The following is a 20,315-nucleotide window of genomic DNA, read 5'->3' as shown; positions in this document are numbered from 1 at the left end:
GGAGGGGAATGATGGCTGTCACGCCCCCTCCCATAGACTTGCATTGAGGGGGCGGGCGTGATGTCATTAGGGGGCGGGGCTATGACGGCACGAGCTCCTGACGCCGGCTCCAGCATTCGGAACAGTTTGTTCCAAATGCTGAGCAGCGGAGTACCCCTTTAAATTGTGTGAACAGCACTCAAAAGGAGCGCACTAAAAAAAATGGGTGCAATTGATTATTTGGACTGTTTTGTAAATTTCATCTATGCAAGAGAAGAACACGTATGGACTTTTGTGCAATTCTTTGTCGTCATAACTGAAGTGAAATGAGGAAATATATAGTTTTTGTGCTGCTATAAATGAGTGCAATAATTGTGTGATATACGGTTTGTGAATCCATAGTGCAATTCAATGGTGGCGGTTGAAAATATATAAGAATACTGATTTTTTTTCATAACATTTTAACAGGACTAATAAAAGTGAAGTTCCCGGTTTATTATATTTTTGGACCCATACATATAATTTCTACGCCTGGTATACCAGCAAAAAACATGTGTGCCTACATATAATACATGAATGTCACCCTAAGACTACATATGCACAAATACCAACCTCTCACAGATGTCACGATAGCCCATATGATTAAACAGGCCTGTAAAGTGAAAATCCTAAAGGACCAAACCAGTTTTATTCTATTTTTGTACCCTATCATTCCAAAACTAATAAGGTTTTATTTATTTACTTTTTTTTTTATCAATAAGCAATATGTAGTTTTGTTTTTTTATTGCAGGGCATTTTTATATGTTGTTCACTGCTATATATATGTTTTATTTATGTTTACAATAAAACAAAATATTTTATTGTGTGTTTCAATTAATTATATGATTTTTATAAAAGAGTTTTAGTTTTTTTACTTACAATATACTGGCACAGAAATATAGACCAATTTATTGATTATGTGCCTAGAAATAAGCACAGCCTGTTAAGTGTACCTCAGGTAAGCTCTGATCAGCTATTATAAGTGACAGTTCTGGGTAGGGGTGTGAATCGCCAAGAATTTGGCGATTCGATTCGAATCGCGATACCAGTGTGGCGATTCGATATATCGCGATATATCGCGATACCGTCTAGGTGACGATACATCGCGATATATCGCCCACCTGGGAGCATTCATAGATCCCAATAGACGCCGCTGTCAGCTTTGACAGCGGCGATCTAGTACTCCGGTGCACACTTTTTTTTATGTTATCCCGTCCGGGCTGCAAAATAAAATAAAACGCACTTTATCTTACCTGCCAACGAGCCCGCGGAGCTCCGGTACAGGTGTTCGGTCCCCGGGCTGTATTCTTCTTACTTCCTGTTAGTCCGGCACGTCACATGGAGCTTCAGCCTATCACCAGCGGAGGCGGGACATCGCTGCGGCCAGTGATAGGCTGAAGCTCCATGTGACGTGCCGGACTAACAGGAAGTAAGAAGAATACAGCCCGGGGACCGAACACCTGTACCGGAGCTCCGCGGGCTCGTTGGCAGGTAAGAAAAGTGCGTTTTATTAAAAATTCCACATCCCTAAAAGAATCGATTCAAAAATATTTTGAATCGATTCTGTATCGGCAAATGAAAAATCGCGATTATCGCGAGAATCGATTTTTTCTTACATCCCTAGTTCTGGGGATATTTCTTTGGTTCCAGGCTCTTTCTATTGTGATACCAGTCTCAGCAATAAAGTCTCCAGGTTGGCATTTACTAAAACAAAAGGCATCACCCACTAGTATATTGTGTGGCGTTCAGTTTTCTCTAAGTGCAGTAGTAGCGGTGGGCACATCACTGTGAATTACATCCGACCTCCCGCCATTTTTATCATGGGCACAGTAACAGTGCTGCTTTAAATGGGGACTGTCAGATATACAACATATAAAATGATTTTGTATCTTTGCAAAACATTAACCTTTCTAATATACTTCATAAGAAAAATGTATTTCCTTTTTATAGAAATTGTGGCTTATGAAATCATGGCTTTGTCCAAGCTGAATCACAGGCATGGACAAAGTCCAGTAAGTGATGGTGGGGTAGCACTTCTCTATCTGATAGGACAGGAGAGAGAGCAGAGAGGAGCGCTATCAGACAGGAGGAGAGAGCGCACCACAGAGGAGTGCTATCAGACAGGAGAGAGCACAGAGGAGTGCTATCAGACAGGAGAGAGCACAGAGGAGTGCTATCAGACAGGAGAGAGCACAGAGGAGTGCTATCAGACAGGAGAGAGCACAGAGGAGTGCTATCAGACAGGAGAGAGCACAGAGGAGTGCTATCAGACAGGAGAGAGCACAGAGGAGTGCTATCAGACAGGAGAGAGCACAGAGGAGTGCTATCAGACAGGAGAGAGCACAGAGGAGTGCTATCAGACAGGAGAGAGCACAGAGGAGTGCTATCAGACAGGAGAGAGCACAGAGGAGTGCTATCAGACAGGAGAGAGCACAGAGGAGTGCTATCAGACAGGAGAGAGCACAGAGGAGTGCTATCAGACAGGAGAGAGCACAGAGGAGTGCTATCAGACAGGAGAGAGCACAGAGGAGTGCTATCAGACAGGAGAGAGCACAGAGGAGTGCTATCAGACAGGAGAGAGCACAGGGGAGTGCTATCAGACAGGAGAGAGCACAGGGGAGTGCTATCAGACAGGAGAGAGCACAGGGGAGTGCTATCAGACAGGAGAGAGCACAGGGGAGTGCTATCAGACAGGAGAGAGCACAGGGGAGTGCTATCAGACAGGAGAGAGCACAGAGGAGTGCTATCAGACAGGAGAGAGCACAGAGGAGTGCTATCAGACAGGAGAGAGCACAGAGGAGTGCTATCAGACAGGAGAGAGCACAGAGGAGTGCTATCAGACAGGAGAGAGCACAGAGGAGTGCTATCAGACAGGAGAGAGCACAGAGGAGTGCTATCAGACAGGAGAGAGCACAGAGGAGTGCTATCAGACAGGAGAGAGCACAGAGGAGTGCTATCAGACAGGAGAGAGCACAGAGGAGTGCTATCAGACAGGAGAGAGCACAGAGGAGTGCTATCAGACAGGAGAGAGCACAGAGGAGTGCTATCAGACAGGAGAGAGCACAGAGGAGTGCTATCAGACAGGAGAGAGCACAGAGGAGTGCTATCAGACAGGAGAGAGCACAGAGGAGTGCTATCAGACAGGAGAGAGCACAAAAGAGTGCTATCAGACAGGAGAGAGCACAAAAGAGTGCTATCAGACAGGAGAGAGCACAGAGGAGTGCTATCAGACAGGAGAGAGCACAGAGGAGTGCTATCAGACAGGAGAGAGCACAGAGGAGTGCTATCAGACAGGAGAGAGCACAGAGGAGTGCTATCAGACAGGAGAGAGCACAGAGGAGTGCTATCAGACAGGAGAGAGCACAGAGGAGTGCTATCAGACAGGAGAGAGCACAGAGGAGTGCTATCAGACAGGAGAGAGCACAGAGGAGTCCTATCAGACAGGAGAGAGCACAGAGGAGTGCTACCCCACCCTCACTTACTGGACTTTGTCCATGCCTGTGCTTCAGATTGGGTAAAGCCATGATTTTATAAGCCACAATTTCAATAAAAAGGAATTTGGAAATATATTAGAAAGGGTAATTTTTTGCCAAGATGTACAAAATATAAAACGTTTTTGAATCTGACAGTGCCCATTTAGGGGATTATATGTTGGGTACATAGACAGGAGATTAAAGCATTAATAAAAAAAATAATTCAGTTAAAAAGCGTCAAGACGTCTACTTTCAAACTTACCATAAATGGAACCTCCTTTAATGAATGCTAGATGTCCTAGAAGGAAAGCAAAAAAACAAAACAAAAAAAGTTAAGTGAAAGGCAGGGAAGAGTCACTCCAGGCTTATAAGGTACTATTCACGGTAAGGATATGGTTCCACACAGCAGATATTTTGTCAAAACATTAGCAAAATTGGTGGGGCTGAGAGAAGCCACCAGAGACTTGTGATAAGGCAATAAGCCAGCACCTGTTTCAAACAGCTAATGTTCTGGTAGCATGAAATATTAATTCTGTGGCAGAAGGCCCAAACTGAGCCTCTGACCCAGATGTAAACCTGTAGCATAAAATTATGACAGGTTCCCTTTAATTACATGAATGTAATCAGTAGAATCTGGAAGTTATGTGCTTAGATTTGTTTATGCTGCTTCTGTGGAGCAGCATGAGCAACAATTCTTTTAACCCCTTCCAGCTATAGGACGTATGCATTGGGATCGACGATTATCGGTTTGGCCCATATTATCGGCCGATATTGACGATTTTGGGCGTTATCGGTATCGGCAATTACATTGCTGATAATCCGATAATACCCCGACCCCCGCTGCGTCCCTAGTAAGCATACATCCAATCATCCGACACGATCGCGCATTTGGACGTATGCATACGTCATAGCCATCTCCAGTTAATCACAGTCGGAGTCCCGCCGCAGTTGCCAGAGCCGCCGGTCCCGGACGCATTAACCCCCTAGATGCCGTGATCAATCATGATCAGGGCATCTATGGTGTTGACAGGGGGAGCGCTCTCCCCCTGTTCAATGGCGGCGCCACGATATGATCGCAGGTCGCAGTTGGTTGCTATGGCAGTTGGTTGCTATGACCTCCTGTGTGCCTGCCACGGAAGCCTGTGAGATCCAGCCAGTGGCTGGATCTCACAGGCTGTAGTGTGTGCAGCTCATCAGGTCATACTCTGCTGCAGTGCAAATATATTACATCACAGTATAACCTGTAAAAAAAAAAATGAAAAATTAAAGTTTTCAATAAAAGTATGAAGTGTAAAAAAAAAAAAAAAAAAAAGCCCCTTTCCCAATAAAAGCCCTGTATTATCACCAAAAAAGATCAAAATGACAAATCATCTACATAATAGGTATTGCCACGTACGTAATGACGTGTACTATAAAACTAATTTAAATTATCCCGCACGTTGAACACGTAAAAAAAAAAAAATACGCTAAATTCGCCAATTTTGGTACAAATAGCAGAATAAAAAAAGATCAAAAAGGTAGCACAAAAATAATATGAAAAATAAAAAAGTTACGGCTGTTGGAAAATGAATGGCAGAAAGAATTTTGCTCAGAAATGGAAAAAGAACATAGAAATCTTCCAGTTTTTCACAATATTTTGAGGTTTTTCACAAAAAATGCCCCACTTATATAAAGTACAAAGAAAAAACTATCTCAGAATCGCTCTGCTCAGAAAAAGCGTCCTAAAGTTATTACCATTTAAAGAGATACATGTCAAATAAAAAAAAAGTAAAAAAAGTAAAAAATTAAAAAAAAAGAGCCGGGGGCGTGGCCTGGCTGCCGAGGTGGATGGGCGTGCACTAGCAGAGCTCAGCTCCAAAGCCTGCTCCAGCGACTAAAATTAGCATTCCCCGCCGGACTTTCACACCACCTGTCGCCCAGGACTTACCTGCAGCACCCACATAGACGAGAGGCAGAAAAAGAAGGCAAGGGACTACTGCCCGGCTGGAGAAATTCAGCGCTCAGAGCTCGCACGCACTGCCGTGTACAGTGGAGACCGCAGCCTCTAGCCTCAGCGCCTCACGTCGGCGCTCCGCTTCGGACACTGAGTTGAACCGGCCCAATGAGTTCCAGAATTCCCCGGCCCTCCGATGCACGGACTCTCCAGCAGATGGGCGCTCCATGGAGACCTCCCCTGACAGACGCAGCTGCAGCTCCCTGCCAGGAGCAGTGGCCAAGACGCTGGGGCAGCCATCTTCCTGCTCTCCCTCACAGAGCCCAGCTAAGCAGAAACTGTGACTCTCACATGGCTCTCCTGAATCAGAGGTAGGACAAATGGCCAGTACTATGCATCCTCTCAGAAAAGAAGACACTCTACTAGACAACATAGCAGTCACAGGGCAAAGTCTGACAGATACTGCAATGAAAGATATGCTAATGATACTTAGGAAGACATTCCTGCAAGATATGCACTGTCTAGTACACCCCATGCAAGCTACTATAGATGGTTTGGGAGATAGGGTAGACCATCTGGAGCACAAATTTGGTGAGTTTGCAGACTCACATAATTCTTTGATTGATGCTAATAATTTAATGGAGGATGAAGTGGCAGCCATGAGAGAAAAAATTGCAGACCTAGAAGACAGGAGCCGTCGCAGTAACGTAAAGCTGCGCGGCATACCTGAAACAGTGGCACCTGCAGACATACCAGCTTATGTTAGAGCCCTCATACACGCTGCTTTACCGTCATGTACCCCGCTGGAACTGGAAGTGGATCGAGCCCATAGGGTGCCCAAACCCAAACACCTAGAGGACAGTGTTCCAAGAGATGTTCTAGCCAGGATACACTTCTATGGAGTGAAAGAACGCCTCATGGAGTTTACTAGGAGAAATGGAGGACTTCCTGCACCCTATCACAAAATTGCAGTATATGCTGATTTGTCGGCGGCCACGCTACAAACTCGCAAAGCCCTGATGCCCATTAACACGGCTCTTAGGGTAGCTAAAAAACCATACAGATGGGGCTTCCCCACTCGCCTGTTAATCCATCATAATGAAAAAAAATGCATGTTGTGCGCTCTCTAGATGAAGGGACTGCCCTGTTGAAAACTTGGAATATAACCCCGGTGCTTCAGACAAAACCCACCAGACAAGACCGAGAATGGTCTGGTACCTGATTGCTCCATAATACCCTCCTACGGCGGAGGAACAATTGTTTTTTCAACATGCAGGCCCTGTTGATGGACACCGTCTCCTTGGCCTCAGTGTGACTCTAACCCCCACTCAGTTATGACTGACATTCCCAAGGGGATGTCGATTGCATCTTTGGTTACACAATTAATATTGTTTTGTATGTTGCATTTTCTAGTTTATTTTCTGTATAGTAGCTGGATTTCCATACTACACCCTGTGAGTACTCTCTATTTCATGTTGTCGGGCGCACGCTGGCTGGGAGGTGCGACCAGTCTGTCTCCTACACTTCTCACACGACAAAATGTTAGCATACCACTTCTAACTAAACATGGTGATTAACATGGTTAGTATAAACGTAAATGGCCTTAACGCACCACATAGGAGGTCCTTTTTCTGGAAAGAAGTCCAATCTCTTAAGGGGCACGTTATATGTGCCCAAGAAACACACTTATTGTTGAAAGACTAACCGTTTGCACCACCCTGCATATCCTTATATTTTCCATTCTCATTACAGCCAGAAGTCCAGAGGGGTTGCGATAGCAATCAAAAACACGGTGGCCTTCACCTTAAAAGATGTCACATCTGATCCCTTGGGAAGGTATGTAATCCTGCGCTGCACCATTAATGCCACAGACCTAACAATCATGTCTATATATGCTCCTAACATGGGTCAGATACGATTCCTAAAAAGATTGCTGAGGGTGGTTCGCAGATCTACATGGGGGTCCCTAGTAATATGCGGGGACTTTAATACCATAACAGATAGTTCATTAGACTCCACATCTTCACGTCTACACAACACGACGCTCTCTACCCTTTTTTGGGAACACAACATTTATGACATCTGGAGAATTCAACACAATACAGAGAGGGATTATACTTTTCTATCAGGAGTTCATAACTCCTACTCACGCATCGATATGTTCCTAATAGACCGTCCCTTGCTCACTCATACTCCTACAACCACGATAGAAACCATTAAATGGTCTGATCATTCCGCCATCACACTTACATTACAAGATACTTCCTCTTCCCCGCCTAAATTCAACTGGCGTAGCAATCCCTTTTTATGGTCACTACCGGAATACAACAAAGACATGGTTGAATACTTTTCACATAACTCCCTTTCAGTGCAAAATCCAATTATTATTTGGAATGGTCATAAAGCGGTCATCAGAGGATCCTGCATCAAGTATGGTTCAATGCTCAAAAAGTAACGCAACCGCTAGATTGATGAGTTGCTACAGAAATTGCAGACAGCAGAAACAGAAAATAAAAACTTTCCTTCAGAGGATAATGCAAAGCAGGTCTCGGCCCATAGGAGAGATCTCCGTTGCTTATTACTAACAGCTTACGAAAAATCATACCGCAAACTACAAGCAACATACTATTCTCAGGATAATAAAACGGGCAAACTTCTTGCTCAGCACCTAAAACAAAGACATTTAAAATCACGCATTCCTTACTTGGTGCACCCGGTCACACAACAAAAACTATTTACCCCAACTGATATTGCCAATGGATTTCGATCCTTTTACTCGAACTTATATAACCTTAAAGACACGGTAGTTGACCCTCCGGACCTGACGTCTTTAACACAGGCATACCTCTCCCAATTACACCTCCCTGCCCTGACGCCTGAACAGATAACATCTCTGAACATGGAATTTACTATAACGGAATTAATTAAAGTAATAGACTTCCTTCCCCCTGATAAAGCCCCGGGTCCCGACGGTTAAGTTAATTCCTATTATAAACATTTTAAGGTCACCTTACTCCCTCACTTATTAAAATTTTGCCAACAAGCGGCAAGTACCGGCGCACTCCCCTCAGAAAACCTACAAGCCACCATAGTGACTTTACCTAAACTTGGAAAAACACAAGACTACCCCCAAAATTTCAGACCCATTTCCCTATTGAATCAGGACCTGAAAATCTATGCCAAACTTTTAGTTATTAGAATTTCCAAAGTCCTTCGAACACCAATCCACCCGGATCAATCTGGGTTTGTAGCTGGCCGACAGGCATCGGATAACACCAGATGCCTATTAAAAATTCTCTCACATCTGGAAAGTACAGGTTCCCGGGCGGTGGTTTTGGCGCTGGATGCCGAGAAGGCGTTAGACCGCCTACGGTGGTCATTCGCATTCTCTGTCTTAACACACATGGGTTTCTCAGGCATGATCTTTTCAGCCCTCCGGTCTCTTTACTCATGCCCATCAGCCCGAGTATTAGCAAACGGAGCACTTTCAGATCCCTTTTTAATTACAAATGGCTTGCGATAGGGCTGCCCATTATCCCCACTCCTATACATATTGTCCATGGAACCGCTAGCACAAAAAATACGTACTGACCCTAAAGTACAGAGTATATCCATAGGACAAAGTAACCATGTCATATCGTTATACGCAGATGATGTGATCCTTTGCCTATCCCATCCTTGGACTTCGCTGCCGGTGGTCGTGGACAATATAGAAGTCTATGGTTTATTAACATACTACCATCTAAATGCGGCCAAAACTCAAGCATTACCTGTCAATCTCCCATCCCCAATCATAACTACACTTAAATCTTCTTTCTCTTTCGATTGGAAATCGCATAGTCTGCAATATCTAGGTATTCAGGTGACTTACCCACACAAACTCCTGTTCCAATATAACTATGACCCTCTATTGCTCACAATATCAAAGGAGATGGAACGTATAACTAAATATGAGCTTTCTTGGGTGGGTAGGATTGCAACATTCAAAATGTTTCTCCTCCCAAGGTTTCTGTACCTCTTTCGCACTCTACCAATCAACGTACCCAACTCCTTCTTTCACAAAGCCCAATCACTGCTTACATCATTCATATGGGCGGGGGGCAGCCCCAGGTTGTCTGCAGCTATCCTCAGCAAAACAAAACTAGCAAGGGGTCTAGGATCTCCTGATCTAATACAATATTACGTGGCTACTGTGGTGTCCGCTCTGAGGCATTGGTGGCGCGCGCGGGTGGACCTACCATGGGTGAACATAGAGAACCAATCCATTAGCCCATACACAGTTAAGGATCTCCTTTTTCTACCATTTTGGGACCTCCACGTCCCCGAGTTCAAAAACCCCCTAGTGGAAGCTTCTTACAAAGCGTGGAAAATTTTTATTAAAATGTCTTCTACCCCAACTACTCCTACGAAGGGGGATTTACCTCTATCTTTAATCCCCGACCTTGACCTGAGGGGATGGATGAACAAAGGTATCACACATGTATGCTTCTTATTCGAAACTTCCGCATTGCAACACCTAAAACAATTCCGAATGTTACAAGATACATACCTATTACCCCAGGCAGATTTTTACAAATACTTAGAAGTACGCCATTTTTTAGCAAACCTAAACCCCGTACAATCATTCGTGGACGATACTACACTAAGTTTTTTGGCCCTCCCCTTGAAAGGTCTAAAACCTTTATATCGTAACCTTACCCACCCTGACTTGTTTGTAAAGTCTCACCCATTTAGATATTGGGAGAGGGATCTAGGTCACACCTACACCACAGCGGAATGGCAACATGCATTCAAATCCCTCCACGCAGCATTTCAATGCTCCACACATGTGGAATCTGCATTTAAAACCATCCTACGATGGTACTATATTCCAGACTGACTAGCCCGTATTTATTCTGATTCCTCCCCATTATGCTGGAGAGGATGTGGAGGGAATGGCTCCTTATACCACATACTATGGCATTGTCCATTAATCAAACCCTTCTGGGCTTCCTGCAAAACACTACTATTACATACCCTTGTTAACCAAATCCCTTGGTCCCCACAATCCGTTTTATTATTTCTAGACCTCCAATCTCTTAATCGCTCAGATAGAGACCTTTATTGCATCATATGCATATTAGCTAAGATCTTAGTAGTTAGTAACTGGAAATCTATGTTGACCTCCACCATAACACAACTTCATAACAAATTGAACACTACCTTGTCTTTTGAAAAAATCATAGCTCTAGGAGCTACCAGGTATGAAAAATTCACAAACAGATGGAGTAAGTGGTTATCTTCTCCTCATTGCATAAATATATGATCATTGATGACAACGATATCCCTTGCATCGAACAATTTTGATAAACGTGCAACACACGCTAAGGAACGGAGTTGATCCGTACACATGTAATATGGAGGCCTACTACATCCATTCAACTTTCACACTTAAAAGTTCTGCTAGTACTTAGAGAGTACCTTTGTAGTAACTTATACCCCACCTATAAAATATGGAAACTGAGTCATATGTTGGAAAACTTGTCCTTATATTGCCACTTTGTTTTGAGTTTGTAATCAAGTTCTTTGTTGCGCATATACTACTAAACTGTACATCAACCTAAGGAACACAGACACAGCTATGCATATCTGTATCTGAACCTTTATTTTTGGTTTTAATTGTTAACCTGAAAAACTTTAATAAAAATTATTCTTGGGGGAAAAAAAATAAAATAAAAGAGCCTGGTCATTGAGGTAAAAAGGGTGTCAGAGGTGTCAGCAGAGAGCACTCTGGTCAGACAGAAAAGAACTATACAACTTGGTCTGTAGTGTACAGCAGCTGATAAGTACTGGATAGATTAAGATTTTTAAATAGAAGTAATTTACAAATCTGTTTAACTTTCAGGCACCAGTTGATTAAAAAATAAATAATAATGTTTTCCACTGGAGTACCCCTTTAAGTAATTCCGCATGCAAAAATAAGTGGACAACCTAACCTTCTCCAGTTCTAGCTCCCTATTACACCAGATGGATGGTGTTTTACTGGACGTAATGATATAACTACATTACTAGTGCCTATAAAAAGAATTCAACCACCTTTATGTTTTATTGTGTAATACCGAACCACAGTACATTTTATTAGGCTATTTCCTCCACTGATCAATAGAAAACCATATTTCATGTAAAAATGAAAATAAATCTTTTCATGTATAAAAAAAAAAAATTAATTACTGAAAGCAGTGTTCATAGTCAGTATACAGCAGAGGCATGCCATTTCTACCAGTTTGGCACAGGTGGATATAGCAACGTCTCATTCTTTTTTTAAACCTGTTGAAAATCTCTTTATAGTTTTATCAACTACTAAGCGAATACCCGGCGCTGCCGGGTTTTCCTACCCAATTCTTGTGGGAGATGAAGCACTTGTCCTCATATCCAGTCCTTATATCTCATCCTCATATCTTGTCCTCAGGTGGGGCTGAGTTGTGATGAAAAGATTGTAGGCCGAAAATAGAAGTAGGTGTGGGTTTTTGTGGGAGTGGGCATGACTTGCAAGCCGAACCAATGCACAAAAACGGTAGAAAATAAAGGGTGTGTGTCTTAAAGGGGTATTCCGCCCCTAGACATCTTATCCCCTATCCAAAGGATAGGGGATAAGATGTCAGATCGCTGCGTTCCCACTGCTGGGGACCCCTGGGATCCCCGCTGCGGCACCGCGCTATCATTACAGCACAGAGCGAGTTCGCTCTGCATGTAATGATGGGCAATACAGGGGCCGGAGCACCGTTAAGTCATGGCTCCCCCCCTCGTGATGTCACGGCCCGCCCCTTTCAATACAAGTCTATGGGAGGGGGTGTGGCGGTCGTCACGCCCCCTCCCATAGACTTGCATTAAGGGGACGGGCCGTGATGTCACGAGGGGCGGCACCATGACTTCACGCTGCTCCCTCCCCTGTATAGCCCGTCATTACGCACAGAGCGAACTCGCTCTGTGCTGTAATGATAGCGGGGTGCCGCAGCGGGGATCCCAGGGGTCCCCAGCAGCGGGACCGCGGCAATCTGACATCTTATCCCCTATCCTTTGGATAGGGGAAAAGATGTCTAGGGGCGGAGTACCCCTTTAAATGGTGGGTGTGGCTTTGTGAGATGGGGTGTGGCATGCAGAAGGGGTGTGGCCGTTCAGACGCACTCACCAGGAGATGCAGAGCTTGTAGAGTAAAGTACTGGAAGTCCCATATACTTGCATGGTACTCAAGACAAAAACCCCATCCTTCACATAAGGGGGAATGTAAGGTTTAATTTAACTATCATATTTTTATTTGATATAAAAGTAACATGTGTACTAAGTTTCATCAAAATATCTCCAGCTGTTTGAAAGTTATGCTGGAACATATATTTCCCATAGACTTGCATAGGACTTTAAGCAAAAACTTTCATTTATCTATCCTATGTTTGTAGTTGACATAAGTAACATGTGTGCCAAGTTTTATCAAAATATCTTCAGCCGTTTGGAAGTGATGATGCTGGAACATACACAAATACATACACACACATTGAGGGGAATTTATCAAACAATTTATACAACTTTTTTGTCTAAATTTGTCACAGGAAAAGTCACAGGCTGGTCTCATGCGACTTTTCATTTAGACTGTAATTTTGACTGCGTTTGGTCCACTTACCAAATGTACACTGTTAGTGTGCATTCACACCACAATTTAGCAATACAGGAAATTGTAAAAACTGGTCACTGCTGTATCCCATTCATTTGAATGAGCCGGCCGGAGTCAGATAGAGGCTCTGGTTGGCTCGTTTTAGCACCGTATCACTAAAAACCACAGCAGACCACGGTTTTCAGCTTGAGCATCACATTCTACGGCACTACACCGGCAGCCGTATTGCTAAACGTAGTGCAAATGTAGCCTAATTTGGCCGGACTCAAAAGCGTGGCCTTCTGTGTGTTTTTTGTCACATCGTTTCTATCAGGTTTTAACAAGCTTTAGTAAACAATAAATTACACACAGACAAAAACCTCACCCCCAACCCAAGAAGAACACCCTTGTCCGCCAAAAGTCCAAGTCAGATGAAAATATTGCTGCATAGATGCCAGACAATATTACAAATGATACACTTAGTAAGTATACAAATTGGCATAGAGAGAGGAATTTATAGTAAAGGAAGCAAAGCAGATAACTAAGAAACGTCCACCACCAGAACTGAGATAGAAAATACGAACACAAACAGCTCAAAAACAAAGGTAGTGAGCATTATGGAAAGGTTTGTGAACCGAGAGACCCCCTTCAGGCCCCACCAAGGGCAAAAAAAAGCCCATAAGGACGCATCAGGGTCCAATTGGTAAACATTCCCCAGAACCCCACACCATATGAAATTTACGCCCAGCCTTACGTGTTTCATGGATGTCCCGCGCCATACAAACTAGAAAAGATCCTAGTAATCAGATCCTCTACAGTAGCTCTAATCCAGTAATGGGAAATTCGTTTTTTGGCCTAGTACAAAAACATGAAGGATACTCATTTCCATCCCAAAGGGCTCTTCACGGGAGCCTATAAGGCCCAGAAGAAATGTTTAGACTTCAATGGTCTTAAATAGCCGTACACTGTACAAACTTCTGTGCTTTTAACTCTCAAATAGAAACAGAATATGTTCAGGAAAAGGACCAAGTGCAGTCACTAGTACAGTATGTTTGAACAATGGGCCTGCAGTGCCTTGGTTGTTACAGATCATTGCGAAATCTAAAAATACACTATATATGTTAAAGGGGTTATCCGGCAGGAGGGGGGAGATTTACAACTATGTCCATCATTATATAAACATGTACTCACCTCCAGCACTACAGTGGTGCCTCTGGTGTCCTGCTCCGGCCCACCAGTGCAATCCATTTTCTGAGCAACGTGACGCTTTGGCCTGGAAGCACCCTGGCCTAATGTGTTATACTGCCGTTCAGTGAATCGCTGGCCACAGTGATGTCCTATCTCGGCCAGTGAGCGGCAGTATGACACATTGGGCCCATGCGCTACACTGCCGCTCAGGAAAAGCAACACACCAGGAACCAGATCAGGGTACTGGAGGCACAGAGGGAGTGCGCTGGAGGGGAGTAGAGGTTTAGTTTTATTTATGGGTATAGTTTTTTTTATTTTAAAAACCTTTAATATGTGGCCTAAGTTTGGGCAGATAAAAAGTTTTTGTCTCTTGGGATCTGAGTGATTAGACCCTGACCGAGCTCTAAATATTGCAGAAAAAAGTGCACAGTAGAGCTAGAAAGGTTCTTTATCCAGGTGCACTAGACAGGCTCCAATAAGTCTAAGCAGGTCGGCCAGTGAAACTGAAGGTAGATTGGAGTAAGTTGAGAGGGTTAATGCCATATTATTTATTACAACTGTTGATCAGACATGTAAAAAGTTTAGATCGCACTGGGACTCTGAACCGTGATAATAGTGACTGCGCGCTTCACTCCCTGTCAGTCAAATCCCGCTCATTCATTGCATTGGTCTATAGAGAGAATGAGGGGGATCAGGCAGCCGACTGGGGAGTGAAGTGTGCAGGTCGCAGGACTGAGCCCATCTGAACGACATGTAAAATGTTAACATTAAAGGGGTAATCCAGTCATTTACTGCTTTTTAAAAACTAGTCAGAGAGGGTTGTTAACCCCTTCATGACCGAGGGTTTTTCCATTTTTGCACTTTCCTTTTTTCCTCCTTACCTTTAAAAAATCATAACTCTTTCAATTTTGCACCTAAAAATCCATATGATGGCTTATTTTTTGTGCCACCAATTCTAGTTTGCAGTGACATCAGTCATTTTACTGATCTACGGCGAAACGTGAAAAAATAATAATTGTGAGACAATATTGAAGAAAAAACACCATTTTGTAACTTTTGGGGGCTTTCGTTTCTATGTAGTACATCTTTCGGTAAAAATGACACCTTATCTTTATTCTGTAGCTCCATATGGTTAAAATGATACCCTACTTATATAGGTTTGATTTTGTCGCACTTCTGGAAAAAAAACATAACTACATGCAGGAAAATTTATACGTTTAAAATTGTCATCTTCTGACCCCTGTAACTTTTTTACTTTACTGCGTATGGGGAGGTATGAGGGCTCATTTTTTGCGCCGTGATCTGAAGTTTTTAGCGGTACCATTTTTGTAATGATCGCTTTTTATTCATTTTTTCATTATATAAAAAGTGACCAAAAATACGCTATTTTGGACTTTGGAATTTATTGGCGCGTACGCCATTGACCATGCAGTTTAATTAATGATATATTTTTATAATTCGGACATTTCCGCACGCGGCGATACCATATATGTTTATTTTTATTTACACTTTTTTTTTTTATGGGAAAAGGGGGGTGATTCAAACTTATTAGGGAAGGGGTTAAATGATCTTTATTCACTTTTTTTCCCACTTTTTTTGCAGTGTTATAGGTCCCATAGGGACCTATAACACTGCACACACTGATCTTTTACATTGATCACTGGTTTCTCATAGGAAACCAGTGATCGAGGATTCTGCCGCTTTACTGCTCATGGCTGGATCTCAGGCACTGAGCAGTCATTCGGCGATCGGACAGCTAGGAGGCAGGTAGGGATCCTCCAGCTGTCCTATAAGCTGTTCGGGATGCCGCGGCGAAACCCGGACAGCTCCCTGAGCTAACCGGCATTAGTTTACTTTCACTTTAGACGCAGCGTTCAACTTTAAACGCTGCGTCTAAAGGGTAAATAGCGCGCAGCACCGTGATCACTGCCAGGCGCTATTAGCCATGGGTCCCGGCCGTTGCTAGGTGCCGGGCCTAACCCGCTATGACGTGGGGCCATGGCGTGGCCCTGCGCTATAGAGTGGGAGCCGACCTATGACGTACATGTATGAAGAAGTTAAGTAAACAAAGAACGCTCTTTTGCCTTGCTCGCTGCTATAACAGCTCTGCTCCCCGCTGTCTGGCACTTCTGGCTTTGGGGACATGACGCCACATGGCCACTCATCCAGTCAATGTCCGCAGCGATGTCCCGCCTCTGCTGATTGGTTGAGCAGGTATGAACACCACATGCTCAAATTTGGAAGCGCCGGACAGCGGAGCACTGTTATAGCAGCGGTGGCATGGGAGCGAGAAATATAAGAGAGCGTTCTTTGTTTTACTTAACCGTTCTCTGACTAGTTTTTAAAAATTAAAGTCAGTGAACAAGATTTCTGGCCCAGTCCCACCAAGTGATGATATATTTAGTCTCCCACATCAGGGGATATCTGTTGGGCACGAATATTCGCATTTCCAATTTTTATCGCGAATATCGCAAATTCATGAATTCGCGAATATTGCGAATATATACGAAATTATGAATATTCACTTTTTTCCGCATATGCGCATGTGTGAATATTCGCTTATTCCTTCTTTCAACTTGTGGTCCAATTAGAATGATGCAAATACACTTGTCAGAGGTTATCAACAACATCCCTAGCAACCAATAGTAAAGTTGCTCCCCCCCCCCCCCCTCATTGTTTTTTTCCTCAAATACACGAATATTCACATATGCAACTATAGCGAATACGCGAAATTCGCAAATATAGGATGAATATTCGTCTCTATATTCGTAAAATATCGCAAATTCGAATATAGCCTATGCCGCTCATAACCAATATCTACACCAACACCACTGGAGGCCGTGTGCAGCAGTTGCCCCTAGCAACCAATCACATTCCATATTCATTTCCTGAATATGAAAGTAGCGATCTGATTGGTTCCTCTGCAGCCGTGTGATTGTATGTATTGTACAGACAGCCAGGACAGGGACTACTGCTGGGACTTGTGGTCCACAGCTGAAACAACCGTCCAGCCATATCAGTATCGTGTTAACACGACAGCACACAGGGTGACAAGTGTGCACACAGCCCCAGCTGAGAGGGGGAGGTGAACTCTTACCATATAGAAGCAGTGTGAGGAGGAGAGACATGCTGCTGGTCGGCGGAGGGTCACTTCCTTATAGTCTCCAGTCTGTCCAACCATTTAACAGACTCCCAAGACTTCTGGAGCAACTTTTTTCCCGGTGTCAGTGCGCTGCCTCCAGCTCTCTACAGTCCCACAGTCTCTTCCTGTTTCTTATTTTTCTCACCACTTCCTCCTTCCAAAACACAAGTCTCTTCCGTCTCTCTGGCGCCCCCTGCTGGCGCTCCTGCTCTGTACACTTTACTGCTGACTAATCTGCGTCTCTTCATGTTATTTTCATGTCTGGTGTCCAGGCCCGCTCCCAAATCCATGCCAAGACCTTCCCTAAAACTCTATATACCATCTGCATCCCATCAAGGAAGGGAGGCAAACATATACCGAGGCGCACTGTAGCTGACCCATTTACTTAAAGGCTCAGACATAGTCTACTAGTAACTGCGTTTAAACAGTTTCTGGGCACATTTCTTTAGGGCAGCGTTTTCCAACCAGTGTGCCTCCAGCTGTTGCAAAACTACAACTACTAGTTTTGCAACAGCTGGAGGCACACTGGTTGGGAATCACTGATTTAGGGAGACTCAATAGTGTGGTCTGCTGCTCTACTGTGTTGTATTAGATCAGTGTTTCCCAACAAGAGTGCCTCCAGCTGTTGCAAAACTACAACTTCCAGCATGCCCGGACAGCCAACGGCTGTCCGGGCATTCTGGGAGTTGTAGTTTTGCAACAGCTGGAGGCACCCTTGTTGTGATACACTGTATTAGATACATTTTTGGGACATTAAGTGATTTGGCACGCTGCAGTGTGCCGTGGTATATGTCTGCATCCTTTATTTGAGGGGATGTTTACTAGTGATGAGCTGCATCGCCCATATTCGAATTCGCGATATTGCGCAAATATATAGACGAATATCCGTCCTATATTCGCGAATTTCGCTTATTCGTTGTATTCGCATATGTGAATATTCGCATATTTGCGTATTCGAGTAAGAAAACAGTGAAGGGTGGGCAACTTTACTATTGGTTGCTAGGGATGTTGTTGAAAACCTCTGACAAGTGTATTTGCATCATTCTAATTGGCCCACAAGTGAAAAGAAGGAATATACAGTATATATATATATATATATGTATATATATATATATATATTTGCGTATATACGAATATTCACATGCGCATATGTGGGAAAAAAAGCGAATATTCGCAAAATTTCGAATATATAGTGCATATATTCGCGAATTTGCAATATTTGTGATAAAAATTCGAAATGCAAATATTCGCACCAAACACTAAATGTTTACCTAGGAAGGGTTACAGTAAAGAGCAAATGAGGGTTCGTAGAAACACTCATTCCCAATTATCCGCCTATGTCTTTGGCAAGCTGGGAGTTGTAGTTTTGTGTTTGGAAAACACTGCTGTAGCCATTTGTGGCATATAGATGAGGTAAGTAGTAAATGGCTGGTTAGTGGGGTTCTGACTGTTGAAATTCCCATGGCAAGTAACCCTCCCAAACCCTACTAAACCGTGACTGCACGTGGTGGCCAATTCCTGCACGATTTTGCCACTAATACATTAGCTTTCCAGTCCGGCCATTGGTTTGTTTCCACACCGCTTATTCACATAGTTTAGAAAGAGTTTATGAACACTACAGGAATGATATTGGGGGAGATTTATCAAAACCTGTGCAGAGGAAGAGTGGTGCAGTTGCCCATAGCAACCAATCAGATTGCTTCTTTCATTTTCCACAGGCCTCTAAAGAGGCCTGTGGAAAATGAAAGAAGCAATCTGATTGGTTGCTATGGGCCACTACACCACTCTTCCTCTGCACAGGTTTTGATAAATCTCCCCAATTGTGCCTATTCACTAATTCAGACCATAAATTGTGCAGCCAACCTCCAGGGGAGGATAGGGGATAAGGAGCTGATCGCAGGGGGTCCAAGCACTGGGGCCACCTGCAATCTCCAGGACAGGATCCTGACGCACGGTCGTCTACCGGTACACAGCAACCACTCCATTTATTTCTATGATGCCCGAGAGCTGTACTCGAGTCTTTTTTTTCAGCACTCCCATAGAAATGATTGAAGCACGTGTCGGCTGCAGCACGCGCCCACCGTTCACCCCCCCCCCCAGGATCAGCTACTTATCCCCTATCCTGTGGAGCTAGGAGTGAAGAGCTATATGGAGGGGGCGTGGCGGCCCCCGCTTCGGGTGGGTGTCGTGACATGCCACTGTGAAGGAGCCCCGCTCGGACCCCCCGCGGATAGGGGATACGTTTTTTTACCATGATACATGTCCTTTAATTTTCGCTTGAGATCTCCTTTAAAGGGGTACTTTGGTGGCAAACTTTTTTTTTTTTTAAATCAACTGATGCCAGAAAGTTAAAAAGATTTGTAAATTACTTCTATGAAAAAAATCTTAATCCTTCCAGTACTTATTAGCGGCTGTATACTACAGAGGAAATTGTTATGTTTTTGAATTTCTTTTTTGTCCCGACCACAGTGCTCTCTGCTGACACCTCTGTCCATGTCAGGAACTGTCCAGAGCAGGAGAAAATCCCCATAGGTTCTGGAGCCCCGGAACCATTGTATGTTGAGTACATATCTCTATGGAAAACTGGTAATTGGTTCCGGGACAACCATTGTATGTGTTGAGAGTATAGGGAGTGTTTAACCCCTTAAGGACCGAGCCCTTTTTCACCTTAAGGACCGGAGCGTTTTTTGCAATTCTGACCACTGTCACTTTAAACATTAATAACTCTGGAATGCTTTTAGTTATCATTCTGATTCCGAGATTGTTTTTTCGTGACATATTCTACTTTAACTTAGTGGTAAAATTTTGTGGTAACTTGCATCCTTTCTTGGCGAAAAATCCCCAAATTTGATGAAAAAAATGAAAATTTTGCATTTTTCTAACTTTGAAGCTCTCTGCTTGTAAGGAAAATGGATATTAAAAATAATTTTTTTTTGG

General features: G+C 43.6%; 1 protein-coding gene across 1 annotated transcript in view; it reads right to left on the bottom strand.

Moving 5' to 3' along the window:
• The window catches only part of LRP10 (LDL receptor related protein 10), a 37,667-nt gene extending 20,049 nt beyond the window's left edge, over positions 1–17,618 (bottom strand). Inside the window, exons 1-2 of the mRNA XM_056526700.1 lie at positions 17,334–17,618; positions 3,754–3,789 (exon numbers count right to left, since the gene is read on the bottom strand). Coding sequence (XP_056382675.1) covers positions 3,754–3,789; positions 17,334–17,364 — 67 coding nt within the window. The 5' untranslated portion in view covers positions 17,365–17,618. The remainder of the gene's footprint in view (positions 1–3,753; positions 3,790–17,333) is intronic.
• Between the last annotated feature and the right edge of the window lie 2,697 nt (positions 17,619–20,315).

Source organism: Hyla sarda, chromosome 1 (genome assembly GCF_029499605.1).
Source record: "Hyla sarda isolate aHylSar1 chromosome 1, aHylSar1.hap1, whole genome shotgun sequence".
Lineage (NCBI taxonomy): Eukaryota > Metazoa > Chordata > Amphibia > Anura > Hylidae > Hyla > Hyla sarda.
The sequence above is the reverse complement of the archived record's forward strand: the minus strand, read 5'-3'. Positions and strand labels throughout refer to the sequence as shown.